We start from the raw sequence: 23,075 nt of genomic DNA on the forward strand, positions 1-23,075 counted from the left end.
TTTTTAGTTTTGACTTTTTAATTTTTTGTAGAGATGAGGTCTTGCTATGTTGTCCAGGTTGGTCTTGAACCCCTGAGCCAAAAGATGCTCCTGTCTTGGCCTCCCAACGTGCTGATATCACAGGCATGAGCCACCATACCTGGCCTGTGTTAGCTATTTCTGATACTTCATTTCTGTCTGTAAATGGCAATCATAATACATGTCACCTAGGGTTCTTAAATACAAAAAGCTCTTCAAAAGTTCCTAACCCATAGTTAGTACTCAAAAAAGGAAAAAAAGTACTAACAGTCCTGGAAAAGTGAGCATACTATTTCAGATGCAACCTGAAAGGAGCTCAAATGTAAATCATCTCTTCACTTTGCCCATCTTTCCCTCTTCCCCACAAAGTTTTTAGCAATAGTCCTGTCTTACTACAATCTATGAGTTATCCCTGCTACAAATTAGTAGATTCTGCTTTGATTTGAAGCAGAGTCTAATGAATATTACTAGGTAGGCTTGGTGCTTCAAAACATTTGTGCCTATCTCTTCAGAGTAGCTGGGCCATTGAGTGATTCTGTATTGACAACTGTAGTGGGCACCATATGTGGAAAACAGGTGTTCTCAAACAAATACAAGTGACCCCAACCACACCACGATTTTTGAGGTTTTAGGTAGGGGATGGGTGGGAAAACAGATGGGGCAACAGAATGAGTAATTTCTTAATGAGATCTGGATTACCCAGTGATACAAGATTTGCATGAATACTTCAAACAACAACAGTGATTTAATACGTTTTTCTAGTTAAAATTTAATGAATACTTTCCAGCAAGCACTTAAAGAATTAATATCGGCTGGGCGCGGTGGCTCTCGCCTGTAATCCCAGCATGCTGGGAGGCGGAGGCGGGTGGATCACGAGGTCAGGAGATAGAGACCATCCTGGCTAACATGGTGAAACCCCATCTCTACTAAAAATACAAAAACAAAATTAGCCGGACGTGCTGGCGGTCGCCTGTAGTTCCAGCTACTCGGGAGGCTTAGGAGAATGGGGTGAACCCCGGAGGCGGAGCTTGCAGTGAGCCGAGATCACGTCACTGCACTTCAGCCTGGGCGACAGAGCGAGACTACATCTCAAAAAACAAACAAAAAGTACCAATTCTCCACAAACTCTTTTAAAAAATAGAAGAGGAGGAAACAGTTTCTAACTGACTCTGTGAAGCCAACTATTACTCTGACAACAGAACCAGACGAAGATATCACAGAAAAAGGAAACTTTAGATCACTTTCTCTTATGAATAGAGATACAACAATTTTGTACAAAATGCTAGCAAGCCAAATTCAGCCACATATATAAAGAATTGTACATTATGACTAACTGGGATTTATCCAAAGAATTCAAGGTTGGTTTTACATTAAAAAATCAGTCAATACCATTATAGTATATGGTATAATAAAAACACATAAAAACACATTTTGAAAAGGTCCAACACTCTGTCTTGATGAAAACTTTTAGTAAACTTGCATCAAAGTGGCATTTTCTCAACTCAATGAAGGGCATCTGCAAAAAAACCACAACTGACATCATACTTAATGCTGAAAGATTGAGTACTGTCCCCTTAAGATCAAGAAATAAGACAAGGATATTGACTCTCACCACTTTCATTTAATATTCTGCTAGAAGTCCTAGCTAGGGCAATTGGGCAAAAAACAAAAAAGCAGAAGACTGAAAAAAAAAATCCAGATTGGAAAGAAGTAAAACTGTGTTTATTTGCAAATGAAGTCACCTTATCTGTAGAAAATCCTAGAAATACACTTAAAAAATATTAAAACTAACAAGTTCGGCCAGGATAAATGTAGGATAAGTTTAATATGCCTGAGTCAATTGTATTTCTATATACTAGCAATGAAGGCATCCCATGTTCATGGATCAGAAGATTTAATATTGTATAGCTGACCAAACTCTCCAAATTATCTACAAATTTAGTGCAATCTCTATTAAAATTTCAGTTGACTTTTTTGCAGAAATTGAAAAGCTGATCCTACATTTTATATATGAATGCAAAGGAACCTGAAGAACCAAAACAAGCTTGAAAAAGAATAGCATTGAAGGCCCTCCATTTCTCAATTTCAAAACTTTCCATAAATCTTTAGTAATAAAGACAGTGTCATACTAGCAGAAGAATAGATCTATAGGTAATAAAATAGACTTGAGAGTCCAGAAATGAATCCATGTATATGGTAAATTGATTTTCAGCAAGGATGCCAAGACAATTCAAAATAGTCTTTTCAACAGTGATGCTAGAACCACTGGGCATCCCCATGCAAAAGAATGAGGTTAGATCACACTTGCATAAACTACATAGAAAAAAATAGCAAAAAATAAAAATAAAAAATAAAAATGGGTCAGAGACTTAAGAGCTAAAACTGTACAGCTCTTAGAAGCAAATATAGGAGTATATTTTTGTGATGTTGACTTAGACCATTATTTCTTAGATATAACCCTGACAGCACAAGTGACAAAAGAAAAAAAAAAAGATAAATTGGGTTTGATCCAGAATCAAAAGTGTTTGTGCTACAAACGATACCATCAAGAAAGTGTACAGATGATCTACAGAATGGGGGAAACATTTACAAATTAAATATCTAATAAGGGATTTATATCTAGAATAAAGAGCTTTCACAACTCAATAATAAAAACTCAGTTAAAAAATAAGCATAAAATCTAAATAGATATTCCTCCAAATGTGATACACAAATTGCCAATGAATACATAAAAAGATGTTCAACGTCATGAGTCATTAGGGAAATGCAAATGAAAGCCACCATGAGATTCCACTTCTTAGTAGGATGGCTAAAATAAAAAAGTCAGATAACAAATACTTAGGAAGACATGGAGAGATGAAAGTTCAAATACAGTCCTGGTGGAAATGTAAAATTGTACGGCCACACTGGAAAACAGTTTGGCCATTGTTCAAAAAGTTAAACATTGAGTTACCATATGACCCAGCCATCCCACTCCTAGACGTATCCTCAAGAGAAAAGAAAACATGCATTTCCACAGCACTTTACAAATGAATGTACATAGCAGTGATATTCCTAGTAGCCAATAAATGGAAACGGAAACAATCCAAATATCCATCATTGGTGAATGGGTAAACAAAGCGCAGTATATTCATATAATGGAATATTATCTGCCCATTAAAAAGAAATGAAATATTGATACATGCTACAACATGGATGAACCTTGCAAACATCATACCAAGTAACAGAAGCCAGTCACAAAAGACTATGTATTTTATGGTTCCATTTAGTATATACAATGTTCAGAATAGGTGAATCTATAGGACAGAAAGTAGATTAATGGTGTTTTGGGGATAAGAGTGTATGTAGGTGGGTAGAGGGTGGCTAGTGATTGCTAATGGGTTTTGTTTTTTTTTTGAGTTAAAGTGCCATACAATTAGAATGTAGTTATGGTTATACAATTATTTGAGTATACTGAAACAGTTGTACAGTGTACATACATAGATTTTTTGGTATGTGAATTATATTTCAGTAAAGTTCTTTAATTAGTTTATGCTTATTGTAGAAAAGTTGGAAAATACCCAAAATCATAAACAGGAAATAGAAAAAAGTAATCCTGACTGGATATCTGGAAATTCTTTTTGGGGGGTATGGGGTATGAATCACACATATAAAATTTAATTTCCTACTTTTTCAATTAAATTGAGAAAGTTTAGGAATCTTTGGCTTAATCATTGTTTATCTACTCCTCTGTTGCTGGATGTTAGTAGGTTGTTTCTAGTTCATATAGAATTTTATAATTTTAGTTGATGTATCATGCATTCTTGGGCATAAGCTTTTATAAGAAGTTTGAATATTAGGAAAGAATTTTGGAAGCTATATTAGTTTTCTAAAACTATTATAACAAGTTAACACAGATTGAGTGGCTTGAAACAACAGAATTTTAGTCTCTTACAGTTTCAGAGACCAAACATCTGAAATCAAGTGGTCTACAGCGTTGGTTCCTTCTAGAGGCTCGAAGGAGCATCTGTTCCGTGCCTGTCTCCTAGCTTCTTGTGACTGCCAGCCGTCCTTGGAATTTCTTGGCTTGTGTCTAAGTCACTCTAGTCTCTACATCTTTCCATCTCCTTCTCTGTGGGTATTCCTTCTCCACTTCTCCTTTTTTGTAAGGATAGTCATGTCACTGGATTTAAGGCCCACCTTAATCCAAGATGATCTTGTTTCAAGATGTGGGCTTAATCACACTTGAAAAGACTCTTTTTCCAGATACAGTCACATTCACAAATCGCTACCATTCAACCCAACCCACTATGGAAGCAATGGGGTGGGAGGTACCATTCAACTCACAGATTCCTACCATTCAACCCACTATAGAAGCAGTGGCATATCAAAAGGATGGGAGGTAGCTATGGGAATGGTCTGCCCCAGGTGCACGCAAAACGGGGAAGCATTTTGTATAGAATGGAAAAACAACAGCAAAGCTAGCTAAAAGTTGATCTGCTTTTTACAATCATGTGCTGACAGTTCTAAACATTATCAGTGATAAAATACTTCTCCCTAGTGACATTAACTGTGCCATTTCTGCTGCCCCTGCTACATACATGCTTTACTGCTTGGAAACAGGATTACTTGGTGAAATAATATGAACCTTTCAATTCTCATGATACATGTTTTCAGCTTAATATCCAGGGTGCAACCCCCCAACTTTATACAAGGTAATACAAATATAATAGTATGAATACATATGCTAATTTGATAGAAAATATTTTAATGTTTACTAGTGTAGTTGGAGGTGTTAAGTATTGCACTGGTTATTTGTAATCTAGTTTTATAAAATTTCTAATGTCACTGTTTCTGTTAGACTCTTAGAAGACACGTGGTTCTCTCATAGATATGTAAGAACTGTTTATATAGTAAAAATATGCGGCCTCTAAATGATTACTTATATTTTTCACTTCTGTTTTACTTTTTTAGAGAGCAGAATATTTAATTTCTATAAAGATTTTTCTTTATGTTTCCCTTTATTGCATGCCAGTGTTTTTTAAAAACTTGTAACTCTTAGACTGCGATGTGAAAACTGTCTTTCTTTTTTTTAATTTGGAGACAGAGTCTTGCTCTAATGCATGCAGTGGTGTGATCATAGCTCAGTGCAGCCTCGAATTCCTGGGCTCAGGTCCAAGTAGGCGGGAGTACAGGCACACACCACCACACCTGGCTAATGTTCTGGTGGTGGTTGTTGAGATGGGGTCTTGCTGTGTTGCTCAGGCTGGTTTAGAATACTGGCTCAAGTGATTATCCTGTCTCAGCCTCCCAAAGTGCTGGAATTTCAGAGGTGAGCCACTGTACCCAGCCTTCTATATATATATATATATTTATATATATATATTTTTTTTCTTTGAGATGGAGTCTCTCTCTGTTCCCCAGGCTGGAGTACAAAATAAGAGAATATTATGACAGGCTTCTACTTACCTATCTCTAGGCTTCTTTATAAAATGTTCATTTAATCTGATCTCTACAAGAAATTCTGTATCTTTAAACAATATGTACCTTCTCTTTAGACAGAGCATTTACCCCCTTGCTATGCTTGCTTAGCACCTACCAAGTCCTGGGTCCTGTGTCAGTTGTTTTGTTTTTTCTTTGTTTGTTTGTTTATTTGTTGAGATAGAGTCATGCTCTGTTGGTCAGGCTGGAGTGCAGTGGCATGATCTCAGCTCCCTGCAACCTCTGCCTCAGGGTTCAAGCGATTTTCCGGCCTCAGCCTCCTGAGTAGCTGGGATTACAGACATGCACCACCACACCCGGCTAATTTTTTTTTGTATTTTGATAGAGATGGGGTTTCACCGTGTTGGTCAGGCTGGTCTCAAACTCCTGACCTCAAATGATCCACCCGCCTCGGCCTCCCAAAGTGCTGGGATTGCAGGTGTGAGCCCCCGTGCCCGGCCCTATGCCAGCCTTTTTAACAGCATAATTTCTCCTTTATTACTCATAACTATTTTAAGGGCTATTTTTATTTACAGACAAAGTGAGACTTGGATGAATTAAGAAAGACGGAGTTAATCAGGTGGTTGAATCTGAGTTCCAACTAGGGTGACAACTCTTCCTGGATTGCCTGTCACTGTCCTGGTTTTCGCACTGAAAGTCCTGTGTCCTAAAAATCCTCTCATCCTCAGCAACAAAGGACAGTTGCCCACTCAAAGCCATGCGACATTCTAGGGTATCCTGTTTCTAAATGGTTGGAATCTAGAAGACGGAGAAAGAATTTCTCATTCCTGAAGGAGCATTGATTATGCTTGGTTGTAGTGTTTATGTTCACATCATGTGGAATATTTTATTTTTCAGGCCTCTTCATGTGCTTGTGTGCAATGCAGCAGCTTTTGCTTTACCCTGGAGTCTCACCAAAGACGGCCTGGAGACCACCTTTCAAGTGAATCATCTGGGGCACTTCTACCTTGTCCAGCTCCTCCAGGATGTTTTGTGCCGCTCAGCTCCTGCCCGTGTCATTGTGGTCTCCTCAGAGTCCCATCGGTGGGTTTGAATTGCATATTTGTTCACTTATCCCCTTTCTCATACCAGCTAATATTCCCCCAAGGCTCTCATTCTGAAAATAATTTTCATTAGTCCTACTTGAGACATGTGGGTGGACTCAACTTGGCTTACTTAATTTTTCCAGGTCTTTTTTGCGTGTCTGTGTGATTGTAGGGGGACTGTTGAGAAGGACTGTCTAGAGCAACGAAGATTGTTTTTATGACTGTACTTCAAGCTCCTCATCGATTTTGCTTAGAGATGGAATAATAATTGATGAAATCTGAATGGCGCGACCTTTATTGATTTGTAATTCAACAACTTCAACATCTTACCAAGAAGAATGTGCAGTTATTCTAGCAGGAGAAACAATACAATTAAAGCCTGCGAGATGAAATCCAATTGTTTTATAATGAGAAATTAGGGAATTCGATGCAGACATTAGCTGTGTAATTGTGGAAAGGGAAGTACTGTAGTTAGAGCATATTAGAAATCTGGCCATGCCTCTTTTGGTTTAAATTTCAATTAAAACATCAGATGGCACTTTTTTCCTATTGCCATTAGGAGAATATTCAGTTGACTGAAAAAGACATTTGAAAATTTCATCGTATTTTCAGCATATTTGTTTCTAGAGTTGGATAAACAACTATTTGTCTAGAGAGAAATATTCCGAAAAGACAAAGGTCTTGCTGGATGAGGCTGGATTTAATACGTGTTAGGGAGATCTCTCTTTCACGTTTGCTTGGTGTGTGTTTTGGGGGGGAGTTTACACTCTTAGCAGAGTAGCTAGAAAAAGAAATAATGTGAAAGGGGCCCATTTTTTTCTTCCTTCTTCTCCGTCTTAAGTCCTGAAATGTTTTAGTGACCCAGAATGAAGCTTATTTTTTTAATCATACTTCCATAAAATGTAACCCCTGGGACTTGGAAGAGAGAGACCAGCCAAGGGTTAGCTTGAAACCTTTATCACTCCCAAACACAGGGGCTTATGGTACAAGTGACACACTGCAGATAGATTTACTTTTGCCACTTTAAATTTATGATGGCTGAAATGAAAGGAAAATGCCAGTAATAATCCTCCCCTGTGTTAAAAGACATGAAACATCCAGTAATTAGGTGGTAACAAAATCTGGACAGCCTTATCTTTGCAAATCACACCAGGTTTGTGAAAGAAAGTGGAGTGGCCCTGTTAAGGGGCGAGGGAGGCTACTGTGGGGGCAGGCAGCAGAGAGAGCTCCAGAAATAAATCTGCCAGCCCCAGTCATCCACCAGATGTGTAGGGCACCACGGGATATGTTTAAATGAGCTGGTATTTAATGGGAGATTATGTTGAATTGTCAGCTGCTCACTCTCCTTTGTAAATCTGTATCTCAAGTGGTATTTTGTGTGACGTCTTTGTTCTCTCCTTAACTACAGTGTAATTCATGCCTACTTTGGAGATCTGAATCTTAGCTTCATTTAAAAGATTAATTTGAAAGGAAGGGACTTGGACTCTTGAATTAGACCTATCTTAGTTTGTAGGGAGGCCTTCCTGAAATGTGTTGTCGTGTTCACTCCTGTCTGATGGCTGGCACTAGTTTTCTGCTTTCCAATTATTCTTTGCACATTGTTGTTATTACTATTATTTTTTGAGAGAGAGTCTCGCTCTGTTGCCAGGCTGGAGTGCAGTGGCGTGATCCCAGCTCACTGCAACCTCTGACTCCCAGGTTTAAGCGATTCTCCTGCCTCAACCTTCTGAGTAGCTGGGACTACAGGCATCCACCACCATGCCCAGCTAATTTTTGTATTTTTAGTAGAGACAGGGTTTCACCATGTTGGCCAGGATGGTCTCGATCTCTTGACCTTGTGATTCGCCCACCTTGGCTTCCCAAAGTGCTGTGATTATCAGGCATGAGCCACCGCGCCCGGCTTCTTTGCACATTATTTAAAGGTGTTTTAACAAAATGGCAATTTCCCCAGGCTGGCTTGTGTATTACCTTCGCATTGCATCCCTTGGCTCCCATGAGCGAGCGTGGTGACTTGGTGCACAGGCGGTACGTGAAAACACTTCGCTCACTACCCAAGAACCCAGGGCCCTAAACCATGCTGTAAAATGCAAGTGTTGATATCTAATTACCTCCATAAACCTTGGCAGAATCTCTTCGTTGGAGTCAAGACCCCCTGTTAGGGGGAAAAATAAAGTCCTATGTTTGCAGAAAATATTATACTAGACTGCCCCAAGGCAAAATACTTATTAGCCTTCCTGTGTCTTCACTGTGTTTTAGTTACTCATCTGGAATCCGAGCAACTGAATTGAGTTTCTGCGTACCTAGAATACATCATAGTGAAATGAGAAGTTGACTTCCTTGCTGTGAAAAAATTTCAGATAACAGTTAAAGTAGAATGAAAAGGGCAGAGTGCTGGTTCAACAACCCTCAATGGCTGCAGCTGGATCGAGTGCCAAATTGCCCTCTCCCACCCCACACACAAAATCATGCAGTGACACACACACATACACACATACACACACACACACACACACACACACACGGAGTTTCTGAGCTTCCATGTAGATAGAATCCAGCCTAATTATTTTAGGCGGGAATTAAAAAAATCCTCAATAAAATTGAGCTTGGTGGCACATGCCTATAATCCCATCTAGTAAGAGGGTGAGGTGGGAGGATGGCTTGAGGCTGGGAGTTTGAGGTTGCAGTAAGCTTTGATCGTACCACTGCATTCCAGCCTGGGTGACAGAGTGAGACCCCATCTCTAAAATAAAAATTAAAAATTCTTAGTTAAAAAAATGCAGTATAGGCCAGGCACAGTGGCTGATACCTGTAATCCCAGCACTCTGGAGTTTGAGATCAGCCTGGCCAGCATGGTGAAACCCCATCTCTACTAAAAATACAAAAATTAGCCAGTTGTGGTGGACGCCTATAATCCCAGCTATTTGGGACGCTGAGGCAGAAGAATTGCTTGAACCTGAGAGATGGAGACTGCAGTGAGTGGAGATTGTATCAGTGCAGATTGCACCAGTGGAGGGAGATTGTCATCAGCCTAGGTGACAGAGCAAGATCCTGTCTCCAAAAAAAAAAAAAAAAAAAAAAAAAAACCCAAAAAGCAAAACCCCCACAGTGTATGTACAAAAGTGGGCGGGGGTAGGGGGGGCGCCTCTTTTGTAGGGACATGGATGCAGCTGGAAACCATCATTCTTAGCAAACTATCACAAGAACAGAAAACCAAACACTGCATGTTCTCACTCATAGGTGGGAACTGAACAATGAGATCACTTGGACTTGGGAAGGGGAACATCACACACCAGGGCCTATCATGGGGAGGGAGGAGTGGGGAGGGATTGCATTGGGTGTTATACCTGATGTAAATGACGAGTTGATGGGTGCTGACGAGTTGATGGGTGCAGCACACCAACATGGCACAAGTATACATATGTAACAAACCTGCACGTTATGCACATGTACCCTAGAACTTAAAGTATAAAAAAAAAAAAAGAGTGGGCGGGGGGGGGGTCCCCTTACAAAGCAAGTGTTACTGTCCACAGAGCAAATGTCAATATCTTAATGTACTAGTAAGGGAAAATTCTGTTAAGACATAATTGTTTGGCTTTGTCAGTTTGTCAACTTGAAAACAGAGTCGGCAGCATCTGAAGAGTTGTTTTACTACCTATGGAGCTGAGAGGTGAACATAGTCGTTTTTCAGGAAGCCTTTTTTGGCTCAGAGAGATCAGAAGCCGGCCCACACTTGCCACTTCCTGGAGGACTGTCAGTGCTAGCTAATGAGACTGTAAAAGTGGGATATCTGCCCAGGAGACAGTGGGGAAGGAAATCAGGGGTCAACCTTATAGGGAAGGGCTGTTTGCAGAGAAAGTGCCTGATATGTAGCAGCTGGTACTTCTCCATCTTGAAACTGTCCTTCCTGGTTCTCATTTTTCATCATGGGATTTTTTTTTGTCTTATTTCTAGATTAGGAATCAAGAAGAAATGACTTTCTCCTCTTAGACATTTAATTTACTCAGTGTTCCCTAGTCATGAGATACTTCTCTGTTATCCTTAAATACCTAAGTGGGGACCTTATTCTTAACAGTAGAAAATCACTGTGTGTGATGATGGTGTATACCTGTAATACCAGCCACTCAGGAAACTGAGGCGGGAGGATCCCTTGAGCTCAAGAGTTGAGATTAGCATAGGCAACAAAGCAAGACCTTGTCTCTAAAAAAAATAACAAAAACCAAAAGCCCTAAACATTAGGAATTTCCACATGTAAACATTAATGGAAAACATAGAAGAGTTGAACCTAGTGGTAAATTTTACCTTTAGGGCAAGACTTGAAACAAGGGAAACTGTCAAATTCTCGTCATGGGATTTGCATTCCTTTGTTTTTTATTAAGGACTTGGTCCTTGGATTGGAATATCCAAACCCATGACCAAACTTTAATTGTCTGATTCTGTGTTGAGTCCTTACTATGTGTCAGGCACTGTAGTAAGCAACACTCGAGTCTTACAGTCTACTTTCCATTAATTCACAGTCTTGTTTTGGGATCAGATGATCAATTGACTTACAGTCTGGCATGGTGATGACAGAGGAACAACGTACAGACAGAACGGCGAGCCATTTCGCCGATCTTGGAAGGCCAGGAGTGTCACTGAACACTAGGAATGGTGTCATGACCTGGGTCCTGAAGAGTGGATACTTAATGTCCATGGGGACATGTATTTTTGTCTGCCTTCCATGGCTTCTTTCATTCTCTCCCTAACTTCCACCCCAAAAATCGCCATGATATCCAGCTGTGGAAGAGTTCATTATGGGGAGCTTCCTAGAAGAAGTAGTCCCTGAACTGGGTCAGGCTAAACTAATATGCCAAGAAGGATTTCCGGCAGCAGTTGATAAAAGATGAGTAGAGAGAGGGAATGGATGGTACTATATTCCGTACCTTTTGGATACTCTCTAAATCCTTGTCCCTGTTGTCTATGCCATGTCGATAGAGTTTTCAAGTCCTGTCCCATACCTGGGATCACTGGATTCTCATCTCAGTAGCACCTTTGTGTGACAAGTCTTCTGTAATACCTTATTATGTTGAAATAAAGTTCGCAAATAACGTAACTTACATGTACAAATATATTTTTAATTCGATATGGTGGCTTTACTGTAATGCAAAGAAAAAATAACGGAAACAAAATGGTGTGTGTTTCAACATGTGAATGCTTGGGCCGGGCTACAGGAAAGATGGAACATATGTATCCATGCATGAATCACCTTGAGTGGACTCAAAAAAAAAAACACACACCCTTACCAGGTGTATGGTATTGCAGACTCCAGTACCACCAACCTTGAGTGAGGCCTGACTGTATTAGTCTGTTCTAATGCTGCTAAGAAAGACATACCTGAGACTGGGTAATTTATAAAGGAAAGAGGATTAATGGGCTCATGGTTCCACATGGCTGGGGAGGCCTCACAATCATGGCCGAAGATGAAGAAGAGCAAAGGGATGTCTTACATGATAGGCAAGAGAGCATGTGCAGGGGAATTCCCATTTATAAAACCATCAGAGCTCATGAGACTTTTTCAATACCACGAGAACAGTATGGGAGAATCCACCCCCATGACTCAGTTATCTCCACCTGGCCCTGTCCTTGATGCATGGGGGTTATTACAATTCAAGGTGAGATTTGGGTGGGGACAAAGCCAAATGATATCAGTCACCGTCCAAAAATCACACAAAATCTGAAAGTGCCTTCATTCATTCTACATGTATATTGTTGCACTACCCACTTGGAAATTCAGTGGATGTTTCTAGGCTCAGATAATTATCCACAGGCTTTTCATCTGCATGAGTGTCCACTGGGGCAATCTTCATTGAGCAAGACTTCATTTGCATTGCAAGAGATCTTCCATCCCTGCTACTATCACCAGCGATCATCACGACAACCAGAAGAAGGCCCTCGTATATTTTCAAATTTCCCCCTGAGTTCCACTGCCTTAGACAATTAAGCTTGGAAGTCGTACTCTTCCTATAGTTTGAGTACTTGAAAATGGGCAGCCAACAATTCCTTTCAAGATCTCATTTCTGTATCCCTGATGATGTCTCTGGCCATCGACTTTGTTGATGGCTTTAGAGCAGCTATGTCATTTAACACTAGAAATTGGATGTCACTGAGTCCTGTGGAAGGGATATTTAATTTCCATTAAAACATGAATTTCATCTGCCCTTGCCATGCTTTTCTTGGTCTTAGCCCAACCTGAGCTGCTGATATTAAGGAACAATAGGATTATTCTGTAATTTTCATTTTACTTTTTGCTTTTTGCTTTTTGTTTTCCATAGCAGTTTTCTAGAGGATTCCCAATACGCTTCCTCATTACCCGGTGCCCAGAATGAACTTATAGAAGCAGAGTATGAGGGGTCCTTTGTCAAAGATGAGACCATTTAGAAAATTCCTTTTGTTTGTTGTGATCCATTTTGTAAGGGCAATCACTACATTGTTGTTATTTAAGAGAAAGAGACAAAGGGAAAGAAACAAACAGCTGGTGTTTAATGACTCCGTCAGACCCAATTATAAAACATCAACTAGTTACGTTGATTTGTGTACATCCATGCCATGGGTATACTTAAAAACATTAGACTGTGCCAGAACTCATCTTGGCTTTGTGTACATTTATCTTTTAAATATATAAGACTATTGATGGCACCTCACCAAGGTTATAACCCCTTTATAATCATTAATTTTTAATCTAGAAAAGAGTCTTGGAGGCAACAAGGCTCATCTATATTTTCTTGGATGCTCAAATGAAAATATACAGGACTCAAGCATTAGCTAAAATCATCCAGGAAAGCCTTGTCAAAGGTTAGGAATGTGATATCTTTCTGTTTCCAAAAGCAGCAGCCCTTTATTTAAGATACTTTTCTGTTTAATTTAATTATCTTTGAACTTCCTGTTGAAGGTTTTGAAAAATACATGTTAGAGGGTCGGGAGGGAGTTCAGCATGTCAGGACTGCTACATTTATGAGTGTGGGCCTTTACTGAAGTCTATCTTTGGAGCCAATGCTTTTTTTTTTTTAAATTTTTAAATTTTAAATTCTTACTTTTAGAGATGGAAGTCTCACTCTGTTGCCCAGGCTAGAGTTCAGTGGCACAGTCAGAGCTCACTGCAACCTCGATCTCCCAGGCTGAAGCAATCCTCCTGCCTCAGCCTCCCAAGTAGCTGGGACCACAGGCATGTGCCACCATACCCAACTAATTGTTTAGTTTTTGTAGACATAGTGTCTCCCTATCTTCCCCAGGCTGGTCTTGAACTCCTACACTCAAGCAATCCTCCCTCCTCAGCTTCCTAAAGTGCTGAGATTACAGGAATGAGCCACTACACATGACCTATGTTTATATTGTTAAATCACCATTGTCAATCTTTAAGGGAGACTTTGTTTTGATGTATGCAAGATTGAATTTTTAGTCATCTCTACATAGTTTTCTCAGATTCCTTTTTTTTTTTTTTTTTAAGATGGAGTCTAGCTCTGTTGCCCAGGCTTGGGTCACTGCAACCTCCGCCTCCCATGTTCCAGCGATTCTCTTGCCTCAGCCTCCCATGTACAGGCATGCCACTACACCTGGCTGATTTTTGTATTTTTAGTAGAGATGGGGTTTTGTCATGTTGGCCAGGGTGTCTTGAACTCCTGACCTCAGGTGATCCACCTGTCTCGGCCTCCCAAAGTGTTGGGATTACAGATGTGAGCCACTGCAGCCAGCCTTTCTTAGATTTCTAATAAAAATAAAAAGCTGTATGAGAAGTCAGAACTTGGTTGCTTCACGTCATATTTCCTATTTTTAAGATTTACAGATATTAATGACTCCTTGGGAAAACTGGACTTCAGTCGCCTCTCTCCATCAAAAAACGACTATTGGGCAATGCTGGCTTATAACAGGTCCAAGCTCTGCAACGTCCTCTTCTCCAACGAGCTGCACCGTCGCCTCTCCCCGCGTGGGGTCACGTCAAACGCAGTGCATCCTGGAAATATGATGTACTCCAACATTCATCGCAGCTGGTGGGTGTACACACTGCTGTTTACCTTGGCGAGGCCTTTCACCAAGTCCATGGTAAGAGAACAGCTGCTGGCGCCGCAAACACCTTCGGTCCTAGAGAAACCTGCACACATGTGTCTCCACCTTTTTACCTCTTGCAGGCATGAGTCTGGTCTCAGCAATAACATTGTCCTGCCCGTCATAAAGGGCTCTTGAACACATTTACATCAACTTTAGATTAAATCTTTTGGGGTAAATGCGTCTTGGAGGGCTTGGGTGGACCATGTGGGTTTCAGTACCATGTTAAGTATGGCTGAAAGTCCTTATGGAAATGGTGATTTGTTTTTTTTGTTGTTGTTGTTATATTTTGTTTTTTGGGGTTTTTTTTATTCAGAAACTTTGAAAATCTATTTTGTGGAATGCTTGAAAACTGCTGTTTTGTGTCAGTAGGTGGACAACAAAGATTTGTGACTACTGAATTTTCAGGAGATGTGATTCCTTTGTTTCGTAGAAAATCTGTATCTGATGTTCTAAATTCTTCTTCTAATGGGTGTAATCCTCTGTTGGAGAATCCTTTGACGGCTAGGAGTGTGTTTTCTTCTTTACTTTCCCAAAGACGATTTTGGATGAATCACGGTACTGTGGTTACATTTGGAAGTGTTTACAAGGGTGATATGATGTTTTTATAATTTGATGTTCATTTATCAACCATATTAAGAACATTCTTCTGTGAAACTGTTTTAGTAGGAAGTAATTTGAATGAAGAAAGCATATTTTCCACAATATATTTGGTAGATTATTTTTCAAAACCAAAGGACTTCAAAAACGTCTTCCTATTAGTGGACACCAGTATTCCAATTACCCAAACTTGAAATCTTCTGTACAGAAATCTTCCTTTTCCAAAACACATTTGGCTTTTAGAGATATCACAGTCCTTCACAGTTGAACCTAGGATGTTAATAAAACAAAGCAAAACAACAACAAAAAAAGAAGTATCGCTGGCCTATTATCCTCCAACCAATGTCACAGCCTTGGAAACCGTCTGCTGCCTTCTCTTATGCTCATTCCCACCTGCCATCCTTAACCTTGGTATTTGGGAACAACTTTTAAAACCACATCAAAAGTCTTTTGAACTGCTTAAAAGAACTGCTTAGGAGGAAATAAGTAAGTACATCTTTTATTCTAATCTCCCAAGTGGTTTTTATGCAAAGTAAACAGACATATTCCGAGAGCTGAACACTTAGGATCGGTTGCGGTGAAGGCACGTATGGAGAGTGGTTCTCCATGCCGCAGGGTGGGATTCATCTCTAGGAAGTGATGAATGAAACTTATCTGCAGGTGGATCACAGGGTTTTGAAATTTCCCCATCACTTTGCTCCTGATGATTGTATAAGCGTAGCCTCTTCATGCCGGTTTCTTTGACCGTGATTATGCCTCATACTTTGCTCTGTCCTTCAGTTGGCATGAAAAGAAAGAATATGGATCTGAACTGGGTGCCAGTGCCATTTAAATGAGGCGTTTAGAAATGAGGAGAGGAGAGAGGTGGATTCTTCCTTATTTTCTGCTGGCCCAGTGCCTTCCACATTAGCAAGCCCAATCAACCATCATTTGTAATCTTTGGGTGTTGAGTCATCTCACTAGTATTTGATCACTGATGGGTTCTAAGGAACTCGGTTCGGTGGCATCAGAGAGTTCATTTTCTCCTTCTTCCATAAGGTCCCTAATCAGAGGAACATAGTAAGAAAGATTTAGAGATGAGTCTGTGACTGTATGGAATTTGGTGAAGGGTGATAGAAGCATCTTGCCATTTGTCGTCGACGCGAATGGATGAGGAGTTGTTGACAGAAAATAGTGGAAACTGTTATTCTGTGTCCTGATCACATTGTTTAGGGACTCTGGGCCAGGGCAGGTGGGAAAAGAAGGAAGACAAGTTCTGCTAAAATATAAATGCAGGGTAAATATCTTTATTTATTGGAGAAGAGTTATTATCTAATATTTTAATATAATATGCTTAATAAAGTCAGACTTGAATGTTGGCTGGTCGAACCTAACAGGAGTATTTCTAAAAAGTACCAGCAAATTAAGTTGGGTCGGTGACTGTATCATGATACCAGAGTGTTGCTGTTTTGGGGGTAAGGGTGCTCAGGACTTGGGCTGAGTGGAAAACCAGAATATGGGGTTAGAAACGGAGGCAGAAGGATTACCATGTGGGGGAGGATGCACCATGAACTGGACGAAGGTTGCAACTGAGTGAGCACCATACCTGGAGTGTGTCCTAGTAATAACAGATGCCCGACCTCCGTGCCTAATTCCTTTGTCTACCCTACCAGTGAGCAGCAGCCTCTGCCGCACCCTACCACAGTCTCTCCTGTTTCCCTGGCAGGAGAGCTCAGAGACTGCTTGTGAGCAGGTCTCAATGCCTAGAGCAAGGCAAGGCTTGGGAGAAACAAATGACCTCTGGGAGCAGCCCTGGGTAAAAGATTAAACGTGCACTAAGCTTTAGGTCCTTGGGTGAGAAAGCTGTGGGAAAATGAGTGGGTAGCTCATGAGAGGGTTTGGAGAAAAGTGGTGACGTCGCAAAAATCCCAGGTTTTGTTGAAGTTGTCTGGGGACGGGCACTCATAGAAAGGGCAGGGGACGTCAGCATTTCCCTTATACTTGAGATGGGATTTGACATGGCTTCCTAGTGGTGGCAAGAGAAGAAAGTGGCTACCTGGGACAGTGGACCTCGCAGCTCTCCTGCTAATGGTGCTGATGGCTAAGCTCAGCTCTTACCCTTGACCACTGGAACAGCTTAGGTCACCAGCGTTCTGAGTCTGTCACATTAAGACGAAAATTGCGATACAGGTTGGTGTAAGGACTGACAATAATGCATATAACATCAATAATGATGGATATAGAATTTCTGCAATGATTATAATCTGGCTGTCCAGTAAGGTAGCCATGGGCCACATGTGGCTGGGTTTCTAATTGTGATTGAGAAGCTTAGCATAGATGCAATCTCCCTATCACCAGATGGCTAGTGTGGTCTGCCTTGTCTGCCTTTCACCTTAGAGAGGGTGTTTGCTTCTGACACGAGTATTGCTGGAGTACACATTCCGTTGCATGAGGTCAAGGGAGCAAGGAATACAACCCAGCCTTGTGTTTGGAAGCCCTGCCTTCATTTCTTCCCTGTAGCCGGCTCCCTTAAGTATTAAACAGCAGTATTCTAATATCAACGTCCCTTTTTTATTTGCTGTGACTTGCTGTGACTACGGTGATTTTAGTTACAGTAATTAGGTCACCCTTCATGGAGTCAGGCTATTTTAAGTGCCTCTTTAAGGAATATTGTTGCAGATCAGTAATTTTACAATTGGATGTTCTTGTGCAACTTTATTAAATGTAATCTGTCTTTTAAATGTTGCCCTTTTACAGTTATACATTTCTAATTGTTGCTGTAAATGCATTATCACTTTGAAATTAATTAATTTTTCCATTTTGGCTGCCTGCAGTATAATAATCACTAATGAGAAACTCACAGGAATCAGTTCTCAGCACAGCGGCCCCTACTGGTAAAGCCGTGTCTCTGCCTCCCTCTTCCTCTTGAGATCTAGAGAACTGGACAAGTAAATTGGGGGGTTCTGGGGGAGAAGTGTTTGTTTCCTCCTTCCTCCAATTTATGGTAAAATAAAAATCACAGATAAACTTGGAAATTGAGTTATTTTTAAATGCTCTTCTAAAAAAGATGCAAGATACTTCAAATAGCTGCTTCTAAAATATGTTAAAGGAAACTAACATTTGATGAGCACTTTCTCATAATGAAGTCACGTCATGCGTGCATGGCCTGTTTATTTTCCTGTCTCTAGAACATTCTTTTATGGAGTTAAATTACTCTAAAATGTTTTGCACATGCATGCATTAGTATGTATTGTTTGGTAAGAACTTCTCAGTTGGTGAAAAAACGTATTGTATTTTAGCAACTATATTTGTATATACATATTATTCTATGGGTTTTAATTCACAAAACCAGGCATTGTATCTGGTGCACATAAGGGATTTTCAAGGCTAATCTTGGCTTTTTGCAGTTGTAGCCACGTGTGATGACTTTAGAATCCTACCGCACTTCCAAATAGAGATGCAGGTTGGCAGTTTATCCCAGATACCATGATGCTTTATGTATCAGCATGTATTTTCATTAATTTCTCATAATTTCTATTAGAATTAATAATTCCAAGTTCTGCAATCTTAGAATTATTATCTTTATTTTGTAGTTGAAAAGCAGAGAGCTCACCCAGCGTGTTCAGTAAAATGATATACCAGCCTTGTAAACTTTCACTTGCTACTTACAGCTGCATTTGCTGCGTCCAGTGCACAGTAGTTCCCCTGCCATCTATAGCTAGTTATGCAGTTATGCTTCCTTTTTTAAATGTTTGACAGCACCTTCACTGAAATGAATGCCGCACCCCCCCCCCCCCTTTTTTTTTTCCACATGAGCTTTCATTTCTGGTAAACACATCCTTGCCAGAGTTCCCAGGTCCAAGCCAGTCCTTTGTGGACCAGTATGTAAATGTGAAGCTGAGCACTGTCACGTGCCTCTTAGGAGTGTTTTGTGCAACCAAATATTTGTGTTGGCAGGTAACAGTAGAAAGAATATCATGTGTTAGGGTAGCAAGAGCTTAGCAGATGTTTTAGGGAACTGCGTTTTCAAATCATTTTACATTAAAAAATGGCTTACGTTTATGGAACTTCTGCGGCGATCGGGTTACGTTTCCTGTGCCCGCGTAAAGCCAGTCATCGTGCTGAGTTGTAACGGATGTGCGGCTACCCTGCTAATGGATGGGCCGGCAAGGCTGGTTCTGTTGCAAAGCTATAAATTATAGCTAGAAAAAGCACAAGATGTCATTCTTCTAACCTTCGTGAAAGCTAAACGGGGTAATTCTGCCCTTGAATAACCCGCTGCAGGGTGATTTATAGTTGTTACAATTTAAAACATGATGAAGGAGATAATAGATGTTGATTTGTTCTTGAAATTAGTATTTTAGAAAAACACTTCTCCCCTTTCCACCTTTAAACATACCTGCAGCTGACTACACTATAGATGCCATCAAGGACAAAGTCCCCTGCTTGAATGTGTGTTGGTACATTCGTGTATCACATACAAAGCAGAGGGTGTATGAAACAGGCTTCTTTTTGTTGGGAGGGGGTAATATGATTTTCAAAGTGGAAATTTCATTGTGTTCTTCATGAATCTAAACATTTCAAGACTCCTGAGTGAGGACTGAATTCTCTGGTTGCCTTTCTCTTGCCAGTCCAGATATGTTAGAACACTGGACTCTCAGGACCTCTCTGTCGTTGGACCACACTTGCGCTTTCCTGCAGTTGCCTGTCAACAGAAGGACCTAGTAGCTGCCTGGGCTCCTCTTACCCCACCTGAGGCCACCTTCTCGCAGCCTGAAACATTCTTCTTCCTGCCCTGGATTAGCATTAGCATTGGTTTTAGTAGTCTTTCGTCATTATGTCCAAAGCTTTTCAGTTTACAGTGCTTGCTTAGTCCAGAGACCAAGTTGGAAAAGGGCAAAGGATTTAGAATCATGAGAGTTGTATTCAAAACGCAGCCTCTGCTACCTTTTAGTTACATAATTTTAAAATGATTTGACCTTTCTGAGGTTAATTTTCTACATCAGTTTGGCTGCTTTAGGCCACAAGTTATTAACACCCACTTAAAGGTGGTTGGAATAATAGAGTTTTTGCTTTCCCACGTGTCCAGAGGAGCTGAGGCAGCAAGGGTTGTGTTTGGCTACTATATGGGTGGCTCCTTTGTGATGATCTTCACTTTTCCCTCATGCTTACAAGATGGCTTCTGTGGTGCCAGCCATTGCATGGTACTTGATAAGGTCTGAAGGCACAGATGGGTGGGATGAGGCTCCTCATTGCATGCCTTTTTCCTTTATCAAGAGAGAGAGCATTCTGCTTCAGAACTGTCCTCCTGAGTTGACTTCCCGTGAGACTCCACTGGTTGGGACTGAGTCACCTATGTAAATCCTAGATATAAAGGAGGCTAGAAAAGTGGACAACTGGCATTTTGAGCTTCTAGAGTGGGAGGCAAACTCTGGTTATGGGGAAAAAGGATAGGGTGAGGGTGTTGACGCCGGCATTGTTGAATAGGTGTGTATATATTTTAATAGTTTTCTCATTTATCAAATGGAAATGCTGTCTATTTTATAGGGTGGTTGTGAGAGGAAGTGAGAGTTGAAATGAAAGCCATCTAGTCTTATCCAGTCCCCATCTACTTCACCCACCATACCTCAAGCCGCTTCTGGCTCCATGCTCTTTCTCCCCTTCGGGTTTCGAAACATGTTGTTCTTCAGCCTAGAATACTCCTCCTCTGCTCTTAATTTCTACCCATCCTGCAAAACTCAGTCCAAACAGCACACGTCAAGGAAGCAGTTTTGGTCTCTAAGATTATATCAAGCTCTCCAATATGTTCTCTCAGAACAGCCACTGCCTAGAATACTGTCTGACTCCTAATAGCACTCCTAATATACTGAATGAGTAAATGAAGAGTCCTCAGAATTTCTTCTTCATAAGATTTTACACAACACAACTGCAATTTAAAAAGATAATTTCTGTAGTTTTTTTTTTTTTTTTTTTTTTTTTGAGATGGAGTGTCTCTCTGTCACCTGGATTGGAGTGTAGTGGCACAATCTCGGCCCACCTCCATGACTCCCGGGTTCAAGCGATTCCCCTGCCTTAGTCTCCTGAGTAGCTGGGATTACAGGCACCTGTCACCACATCCGGCTAATTTATATATTTTTAGTAGAGACAGGGTTTCACCATGTTGGCCAGGCTGGTCTCAAACTCCTGACCTCAGGTGATCCACCTGCCTTGGCCTCCCAAAGTATACTGGGATTACAGGTATGAGCCACCATGCCTGGCCTGTAGTTTCTTTTTCTTTTTCCTTTTCTTTCTTCTCTCTTCTCTCTCCTCTCTCCTCCTCTCTCCTCTCTCCTCCCTTCCTTCCTTCCTTCCTTCCTTCCTTCCTTCCTTCCTTCCTTCCTTCCTTCCTTCCTTCCTTCCTTCCNCTCCCTTCCTTCCTTCCTTCCTTCCTTCCTTCCTTCCTTCCTTCCTTCCTTCCTTCCCCCTTCCTCCCTTCCTCCCTTCCTCCCTCCCTCCCTCCCTCCCTCCCTTCCTTCCTTCCTTCCCTCCTTCTTTCCTGTTCTTGGGGTGGAGTTGTCTTGCTCTGTCACCTGGGCTGGAGTGCAGTGGCATGATCTCGGCTCACTGCAGCATCCGCCTCCCAGGTTCAAGCGATTCTCCTGTGTCATCCTCCTGAGTAGCTGGGATTACAGGCACGCACCACGACACACGACTGATTTTTGTATTTTTAGTAGAGACAGGATTTTACCATGTTGGCCAAGCTGGTCTCGAACTCCTGATCTCAGGTGAGCCACCACGCCCAGCCTGTAGTTTCTTATTTAACGTCTGGCTCCCCTTCTCTTGACAGCGCTGTTTTTGCCTTCACCTCACCATGTCCCTGGTCCATACAGTAAATTCTCAGTAAATGTTTGTAAATGAATACATGAAAGATGACTCAATAAATGAGAGTCCTTAATGTACTTCTTATCCTTTATGCCTCTGAGGTAGGCAAGGAATTACAGCTTAGAATGCGTAAATACATGAAAGATAAGGCAAGGAAAGCTGCCCAGAGTCACACAGCAAGTACCGAAGGTCCCCCCAAGCTCACGGTCAAATGACATGTAAGGGACATACCCAGCGGTGTGGGTGTGTATGGAGGGAATGAAAGTAAGGAGAGAGAGGCGGGGCACAGGAGACACAGGAGAAGCTTTAGAGCTAGACAGCTCTGGGGTCCAACCCTAGCTCCCTCCCATTGTAACTCTTGGGCAAGGTTCAAAACCTGATTAAGATTCACGGGTAAAACTGAGATGTTAGAACTACCTCATGGGCTTGTCTTGAGAATTAAGGACATTATGAACTCAGTGCCTCTACAGTGTGCTAGATGCTTAAGAAATGTTAACCACTATTGTTACTGACTTGCAGTAGAAATTAAAGATTATGAATGTTCAGCATTCAGAACATACTAGATACTCAGTAAACATTATTATTGCTGTCATTATTACCGTTATTTTCCCCAACTTTACTGAGGTATGAGTGACAAATAAAAATTTCATGTGTGTGTGTGTGTGTCTCTCTGTGTGTTTGTGTCTCTGTGTGTTTGTGGCTGGGCATGGTGGCTCATGCCTATAGTCCTAACAGTTGATGAGGCCAAGGTGGGAGGATGACTTGAGCCTAGGAGTTCAAGGCTGCAGTGAGCTACGATGGTGCCCCTGCACTGCAGCCTGGGTGACATAGCGAGACCCTATCTCTAAAGAAAAAAAAAATTATATGTATTCATAGTGTGAACTGTGATGTTTTGATACACATATGCACTGTGAAATGACTACCACAATCAAGCTAATGAGCATATCCATCACCTTACATAGCTATCATTTTTTGTGTGTGGCAAGAACATTGAAAGTCTAGTCTCAGCAATTGTCAAGTATATAGTACATTATT

General features: G+C 41.0%; 1 protein-coding gene across 3 annotated transcripts in view; it reads left to right on the forward strand.

The window, feature by feature from the left end:
- WWOX (WW domain containing oxidoreductase) overlaps positions 1 to 23,075 on the forward strand; it is a 1,119,552-nt gene that overhangs the window by 322,713 nt on the left and 773,764 nt on the right. For 2 of the 3 annotated variants that reach the window (XM_025369939.1, XM_025369940.1), the window contains 2 exons: positions 6,337 to 6,522; positions 14,333 to 14,597. The exons of the other annotated variant lie outside the window; for it this stretch is intronic. In XM_025369939.1, the coding sequence (XP_025225724.1) occupies positions 6,337 to 6,522; positions 14,333 to 14,597 (451 nt within the window). The remainder of the gene's footprint in view (positions 1 to 6,336; positions 6,523 to 14,332; positions 14,598 to 23,075) is intronic. 3 annotated transcript variants of the gene reach the window in all.

Source organism: Theropithecus gelada, chromosome 20 (genome assembly GCF_003255815.1).
Source record: "Theropithecus gelada isolate Dixy chromosome 20, Tgel_1.0, whole genome shotgun sequence".
Lineage (NCBI taxonomy): Eukaryota > Metazoa > Chordata > Mammalia > Primates > Cercopithecidae > Theropithecus > Theropithecus gelada.